Raw genomic sequence first — 8,734 nt, forward strand, 5'->3', positions numbered from 1 at the left:
TGCAAATGCATGGGGCGGTGAGACACTCCTGAGCACTACAACAGTCATAATACCATCATATCAAATCCTGACACCAGACATAGGAGTCTATTCCTGAAACAGTGATGAGTGGAGGATTGGGCAAGTGGAGAAATGGAGAGAAAATACCTGGTTTCCCCCAGCACACTGAATGACATCAGTAACCAGTTTTAAACACTACATGGTAATAGAATTCCAAAATCTTGGTTACATTTGCACAAATGTATGAATATGCCCTCAAGCCGTCATCAAGGCTTCTCTGTGTCTTGGGGATCCCTATTACTATATCTAGGTGTAGGGTGCAGCACCCCAAACGAAAAAAGCAGAGCAGGACACCAGTAAATAAATATAAATGTTAGAGTTAAGGAGCCAGAGCTAAGTACAGAAAGTGACACAAACATAAGTGTGCAAGGTGAGAACATGCCCATGGCAACCAATCAGCTGCTCTGTATAATTTTATAGAATGCGCTTGATAAATGTTACTTCAAAGCTGATTTGCTGCCATTGGCATCTTCTGTTTCATGAACAGACCCCATTGTTCTCTTTTAGAACTACACAATGCAAATCTCTTATCTCAAGCATCAAACTAGTATCCTGTGTACCTCTACATACAAGTCGCTACATCCCCCCCCCCAAAAAATGTAATGAAACGCGTTGTGAAGCTTCCCACAAGCACAGGCCTCCTGTCACGGGACATGCGCGACCCATCACTGACCTCCGAGAGATCGGTGAGAAGCTTCTCACCTATATGTTATACTCCACATATAGATTTTTTTCTTTATAAAGGGAATTGTATTTACACCCTACACAACCTGTATACAGAACAATGTAGAATTTATACACCACAGGAACAAAGGAGATGACTTCCCTGCTATAGCCCTGTGTTGTTGATTTAAAGCAGGCATGTCCAACCAGCGGCCCTCCAGCTTTTGTGAAACTACAAGTCCCATCATGCCTTGCCACAGTTCTGCTATTAGGTAATGCTAAAACTATGGCAAGGCATGCTGGGATCTGTAGTTCTAGAGGGCTGCAGGTTGGACATGCCTGATTTAAAGGGATATGGTTATTATGTTGACTATTAAGGGGGACATGCAGTGGGACGACAGGCCTTAAGTCAACACCTGAAACAGGTCGACATGGGTAGGGTCGACAGGGTTGGAAGGTTGACAACCATTAGGGCTACAATAGGAAAGTCGACCGCCAAAAGGTTGACAGGAGTTTCATGGTTTTTTTTTTCTGTGCCGACATTTGGGACAAAAAAAAAAAAAGTGAAAACCTCACGTTGACCTTTCCATTGTTGACCTATTTCAGGTGTCAACCTATTTCAGGTGTCAACCTATTTCAGGTGTCAACCTATTTCAGGTGTCAACCCATTTCAGGTGTCAACCTATTTCAGGTGTCAACCCATTTCAGGTGTCAACCTATTTCAGGTGTCAACCCATTTCAGGTGTCAACCCATTTCAGGTGTCAACCCATTTCAGGTGTCAACCCAATGACCCATTTCATGAAACAGAAAATGAAGGACATCGCATTTAAACAAGAGCGACTCCTATTTTGGACAATGTTCTGCAATACACTGAACATTTCCCCTAAAACCGCCAATGAATTTCCAAAACGTTTGAGCAATTCCTACAACTTTATTTGCAGAGTCCATAAAGCTTTGTGTTGCATTAGATGACAGCAATAGTGTTCCCCTTAAGCAGTTTTCAGCGGGGTCCCATGCCCTGCCCAATTTTAAAATGCCAAAATACACCTTGTCCTAATTGAGGCGCCCACCTGAACCAGCCTGCCCTTTGCTGTTCCCACCGTGCGGGGAGAGTATGAGGGCAGCCCAGGATCTCTCTAAGTAAGAGCAGGGAGCATGTGACCAGACTTCTCCCCCTTTTCAGGTGGGCACATGGCTCTGGCGCACATACGTGCCCGTTTTCCCAGGCGGTGCCCTGCACCCTACAGTGGTATAGTATGACCATAACAAAACAGAGTTCACAAGAACAATTTATTGTAAAACACAAAGAAAATCTACACAGAAGAATACAAAGGTTTATTACTCCTACGCCGTCTCCATTTTGTATCCATGTTTTTCTAGTTCGGCCCTGAAAAACAGAAAACATATTTAACACCATCGGAAAAGAATAACTAGAACACACTGTGCATTGCAGAACACATTCCATCTGTCCATGCCTGAAGTCTTGCCTTGCGATGTTGGTGCTACGGTTGCACAATTGCAGAACTTTGAATGTGACGGATGGACCATAGCAGGAGAGGTTGGTGTTCAGTTAATGCCCCCATACACTACACAGTGAAATAACCCCAAATTGCGTAGTGTTTGACATCCGATCTCATCGGACTCGGCGGTCAGACTGCCTGCACAAGAGAAGTCTTATGTGCGGCCTCCAGCGGCACATCGTGGTGCCATGCGGGGAGTCAGGTGCTGTGGGCGGGACCGGAGAGCAGAGTCTGGGGTAGTGGCAGGCGTATATAAAAAAATCCTATTCAAAAGACTGGACGGCCGCTGATTGGCTGAGAGCTCTCTCTGCCAATCAGCGGCCGCCCAGTATTTTGAATAGGATTTTTTCTATTCTCCCGCCTGCATTTCCCCTGGTGACTAAATTGCATCTGATCTAACACATGTAAAAAAAAAAAAAAAAAGCACATCAAGTGCCAAATCTATTGAGCTCAGGGGAAGTTGGGGCCGACTTGTCGGCCTAATATATGGGGGCCATTATAGGATGTAGGTCCTTGCACACTTCAAAAACATGCAAATGTGGGCACAAACATATATTTATATGAGGGTGTGAAGGGTCTGCAGCGCCTTATTATGTGCACTGCAGCACAAGCATAAAAGGAAAAAACATTATCAAAACTGAACTCATTGGCCAGATTAAAAGATGTTGCGTATACATCTCCAATGTTTTTAGATCTGCGCACGTGCGACAACTGTTCAGGAAGATGTGGGTGTGTGGAGCCCATTTTCTGGGTATGCAGAGGACCAACAGCAGTTGCAAGAAAACACCGGACATCCGCATGACAGCCAGTGAGTAGGAAGACATAATGCATGTGCTACTGGGTAAATCTCCTTGTCTAAGGACCACAAAATAAGCTTACTGGCCCACTAACAACCTGGCACAGAGGAATAATCCCGTCCCACACATCATTGATCCTTCTCCACATCAGCCTCGCTGGGGACCACAAGAAACTAGAGGGAACTTTCCTGTCCAATAAAATTAACCCTAGAATGTCTGTGTGTGCGTGTACATGTGGTAGGGAATATAGATTGTAAGCTCCATTGGGCAGGGACTGATGTGAATGTTCAAATATTCTCTGTAAAGCGCTGCAGAATATGTGTGCGCTATATAAGAAACTGTTAATTAATAAATAAATATATAAATAAATAATCATCCATCACTTGACAGGAATCAGTCTGACAGACCTCAGAGCGCATCCACAGAAGGTTTCCATGGCAAATGCAGCCAAATGTAACTGGAGGAAATCTTTACTCTATGTGGTTTTTATAATTTAATAGGATTTATTTTCTGTTTTTATGAGTAGAAATTAGAATGAAAAATAAGATGCGTAAACCCATGAATACTGGATCAGAGGCAGGGCAGTACGGACGGTGTAATGGTTACATTACTGCCTCACAGCACTGAGGCCATGGGTTCTAACCCCACCATGTGTTATATATATGGGCAGTACGGATGGTGTAACGGTTAGCATTACTGCCTCACAGCACCGAGGTCATGGGTTCCATTCCCACCGTGGCCCCAACTGTGCAGAGTTTGTATATTCTCCCTGCGCTTGAGTGGGTTTCCTCTGAGTACTCCAGTTTCCTCATTCCAAAAATATACAGGTAGGCTAATTGGCTCCCAACAAATTAACCCTAGAATGCCTGTGTGTGGTAGGGAATATAGATTGTAAGCTCCACTGGGGCAGGGACTGATGTGAATGTTCAAATATTCTCTGTGAAGCGCTGCGGAATATGTGTGGTCATAAATAAATCAGAGGCAAAATAATGGGACTAGATGAAAATCTGGGTGGTTATACTAAAGCTGTTGCTGAACTACACGTGCCAGCATGGATACTACAAGAAACTGATCTTGGTGTAAAGTCCCATACAGATGGTGCTGTTCATTTCTATACAATCTCAATTCCATCAGGATCGAATCGCACGGCGCAGTGTACACATTCAATTATATAGTACAGATCTGTGCAAGAGTCTGGACAGTCTATTTTTTTTTAACACAATTTCAATGCCGCAGGACAACACATCATGATCGAATGTGGCTGAAAACAGTCCGATATCTATTAGATTTTGACAAAAATAAAATGATATTGAAAGCCAATTAGAATCGCACCGTGTGTATGGGGATGAAGCTGCAGTGTCATTAAATAAGGAGGTAACCTGGTGTGCAAAGAACAGTGCTACAACCACAATGTGGAGTTCAGACACTCCATCGGTAACGGTCCTTTAATATTGCCTAAGACTACAAGCACAGACATCGCAATGAGCGTTACCGTAAATCTGATGATAGAGAACACATTCTGTCACGTGTGGAATTATTACCTCAACTGATTGGAAAAGTCATCTTCTACATTGTCATCGTCCCAGTTATCTTCCCACACGTGAGAGTCCTCATCCTCATCACAGCCTGTCCAGTCTGGAAGGTGACATGGAACGTAAGTTACTAACCACCTTCATCAATCAGGTGAAACAAGGAAATACGTATAGAATTCAGGGGGTAGATTTATTAAGCTCGGTGAAGTGATAAAGTGTCTGGTTTTTATCAGTGACCAATCAGCTCCTACCTATCATTTTTCAAGCCAAGCCTGTAACTTCAAAGTTAGGAGCGGATTGGCCGGTGATAAAAAATTTAAAAATCAGGCAGGACGCGGCGTAGTGCAGTGCCTCGCTAAAACAGCCTAGCAGGAACACTATAGAATACACACTAAGCCAGCACAATCTATATGCAGTACATATACCTAGACATATTGTGGGATACCTAATTACCCGTGATCACACAGGCTTAGTAAGGCCTTTGTGTAACCTGCCTCTAGTAGAAGGAGCAAAATCTCTGAAAGCAGACCCACTTGTAAGCGGAAATGATGTTGAGGCGACCAAAATGTTTTGGTAGAATTTTTTTTTCTTTCTTAAATTGGTCTAATATTATAATCGGTGTCGGCTTATATTATTACATTGCACGTAGCACTTTTAGTGCTGTCTCTACTGTGTCATTAGCCCTATTCAATGCGGTCTTTCCTGACAGCATTGAACAGGGATCTCTGCAGAACGGGCCTGACTTTAGAAGCCGTCGTGCCCGTTCTGCCACGGACAGCCCGGAATTGTCGAGCTCCCGGCCCCAGCACGACGATCTACGATCTAAAAATCCTTTTACCATTGATCGTTGGTTTTTTTTTTGGACAAATAAAAAATGGGCTGATATTGAGATTTTACCTGATGGTGATAATCGGGTTATACAATCACAACCAGTGTTCTTCGCCTGGTTGCCGATAACACATGGGATCTGCGATAAGTTCCCAGCACCATGTGTTATTTCGGTTTGGAGGGATGCTTATTGGAGCTTACGCTTCACACTCATAAAGCATAATAAATAACCAATAATTGACGGCATCAAGGAGAACATGATAGCCCCGAACCTATCGGCAGTGATAAATTACAGTTGCTAATAGTATATCGCCCTTACAATAATACCAAACTGACATTTATTCTGGGATTATTGGGTAACGGACACGAAGCTATGTGCTGAGTCTACAGTCATGTGTGCCAATCATACGTGATTAGAATGACAGCCCCACCCAGGCATCGCGGCCACCTGCACACTATTTCTCCCTTACTTAGCGGAGATGGACAAATGTATCCAAACATTAGGCATAATTAGAAAATCTTGAACATGAACATATAACTTACTTCCTTTTAAGTGACCCTGCTAGTTACGGACAGCAGCAAATTACATATCTGTGCAGACAGAAGGTTTTTATGGAAACTGCTAATTACATGGACACCTGTCATATTGTTATCCAGAGAAAGTGGCAAGTTACACCTGTGAGCCAAATTCCACATGATAATACTAACAAATTATTATTACGAGTGTGAACAGTCCTAAGCAGCCAGCGACATCATTAAGCTGCCAGCTCTATTTACATTGGCTGAAAATGATCACATGACCTCGTTTTTACTGGGACATTTGTTCATACGAACCTAATTTAAGTAATGCATAGGACATTTATAATACAGATGGCGAGGTGAAGTTTATTTAGTGATTTTGCTAATTAAATAGATAAGAAAAAAATGTGTGCACTGCACCACATTACTGTAAATTCTCAGCGATGGATGCAGTTTGCTGTTCCCAATTGGCAACTCACATTCATGTACATTGAAAGTTTTGCCTGGTACATCCAAACTATGGCCCTCCAGCTGTTGTGAAACTACAAGTCCCATCATGCCTTGCCACAGTTTTACTACTAGGGTATGCTAAAACTATGGCAAGGCATGCTGGGATGTGTAGTTTCACAACAGCTGGAGGGCCACAGTTTGGACATGTCTTTACCAAGCTCAAATACATTTCTGTAACAAAAATACTAATGTTGGCCATACACTACTCAGATTTAGAAAATTTGCACCCAAATCTGACTGATTGGGCCGAGAAGTCATGTGAAAAGTGGCCATGTCGGACGGGTTTGACATACGGTTCCAATGTGCAGTCCTGTGCCCACCGGATCGGAGGGACCCCCCTCCTGGCAGCGGGGAACAGAGTTGAATGCAAAAGGACCGCATGAATATATGACATGCAATCCGGCAGCCACGGAAGGTCCCGGGCAGCTCAAGGGGGATTGGTTGGCCATAAACTGCTGTGAAAAGTCGGAGTAGTGTATGGCCACCTTAAGTCTTGCGCCAATTCACTTACATGTAATGTGGGGTAGATTGTCAGGGAAATATGGCAGTGAGAATTAGAAAACTTTTGTTGGATCTTCCAAGTGAGCCGAGATATTCTGATAATCAGGACTTCTCTCAATATAATTTTTTTTTTCAATTTTAATGAAAATAATTGAACAATGTTTGCAGATGTCCAGGACTGGAGAACTGTTATTTTTAGCTGGCCACCCACCATGCTCATTTATTACTTTTACCCAGCTACCTACATGGGTCCAGACACAGAACTGCTATAGGTCAAGTCTTTCTTTAGTGGCCCACAAATCCTCATCAGCACCAAGTCATATACTGTATGCTACTGGGTCCTATTTATACCACTCGCACATAACCCCAATGCTGGGTACACACCAGAACGATGCACATCGTGAGCGGGTCATAAGACGATTGTACCACCTGCTCACGATGTGGTGGAGCCTATGACCCGCTCATGAAATGCATCTGATCTGATTATGGCCCAGACCCACTTGTATGGTCGTTTTTCAGATCCTACCTGCAGCAAGTAGGATCTGAGAAACGACCTAACGACTTGCGGGGCCACGCATCGGATCGGAAATGCACTGAAATGGTCCAAAACCTGCCCAATTTACATACAATCGGTCAAGATTGTATCTAAATTGGCTCATTTTGGGCCAAATCGTTCTGGTGTGTACCCCACATAAAACGCATATTTTTTTTTTTTTTTTTTGCAAAGCCGCACTCATCAGTCTGCATCTGTCGTATGTCTGGAAGGTACAACCCAGATTGAGTCAGTGGTCTGCGACCCTGGTTGCTATCGGGGTTTATCCCAGGACCTGCACAATAGGTCAACATTGCTGCCTTTATCTGAAAGGTGTGACCCGGGTCAGTTGAAGCCTAAAAAAAATAATTCATCCGGGAACATTTGCTCTTAGAGATGACATCAACTTTAAGTGTCCACTGGAAGCCAGAAGACCCAGGTCCAACGTCAAACATGATGACCTGGGTCATCAACCATGTGTGAAAGGTCCCTGGTAGAAGCACCCCTTCACCACCACAACACTCTCTGCTATCCCATCAAAACACCCTGAGATACCTCTGGCTCTCCCCCTCTTGGGAAACTACAAGTTCCGGGAGAACTGACAAAGCATGCTGGTATTTGTGGTTCATCAGCACTGAATGAGTAAGATGATAAGGAGACATCATGCGCAGCAGATACAAGGCCTGACAGGACTCAGTAGGCCCACGCTGGCCCATCACCCCCAGACTTCCCTCCCTCCTCACCCTCTGTGGGGAACTCCTCGAACTCATCGTCCTCCTCAAGCAGCCCCAAGTCCACCTGCGGCTTCTTCTCGGTGCTCATCCCGGACACACGGGTGGCTATGGCGACAGCCTCTATAATCTATATAACAATATGCGGCCCGGCTATTTTTCTTCTGCGACTGCAGCGGCTTCGTTCTGCAGAATCTGCACCGTAACCGGAAACGGAAGTTCCTATCTCGCTGGCATGGATGCGCTGAAGTGGTTGGCGGAAGCCGGTGTCCCGTCAGTCATGAGGCGCATGCGTAGAGGTGGTTGGCGGAAGCAGTTGTACAGGTGTCACGAAGCGCATGCGCAGAACCGACTCTACTGAAGTTTGTTGTATGTATGTGTGGGTGCTAGTGCTATGTAATTAGATCCTCTTCTGGGTTATCTATCCAGTTATGTTTTGTTCAAGCCCCAGGATGGCTTATAAGGGCATGCTGGCACTGGTAGTTCAACATCAGCTAAAGAGCCACTAGAGCATGTTTTAGATTTGTTTTTATCCTATTG

General features: G+C 44.3%; 1 protein-coding gene across 1 annotated transcript; it reads right to left on the reverse strand.

Moving 5' to 3' along the window:
* Positions 1 to 2,000: 2,000 nt before the first annotated feature.
* On the reverse strand, positions 2,001 to 8,424 carry SEM1 (SEM1 26S proteasome subunit). Its single transcript, XM_083189471.1, has 3 exons — positions 8,207 to 8,424; positions 4,583 to 4,676; positions 2,001 to 2,111 (listed from the first exon to the last, which is right to left on the reverse strand). Exons 1-3 carry the CDS (start codon positions 8,283 to 8,285, stop codon positions 2,069 to 2,071), a joined length of 216 nt encoding a protein of 71 aa, XP_083045597.1. The 5' UTR covers positions 8,286 to 8,424; the 3' UTR covers positions 2,001 to 2,068.
* Between the last annotated feature and the right edge of the window lie 310 nt (positions 8,425 to 8,734).

This window comes from Crinia signifera, chromosome 5, assembly GCF_055691185.1.
Source record: "Crinia signifera chromosome 5, ASM5569118v1, whole genome shotgun sequence".
In the NCBI taxonomy this organism is placed as follows: Eukaryota; Metazoa; Chordata; class Amphibia; order Anura; family Myobatrachidae; genus Crinia; species Crinia signifera.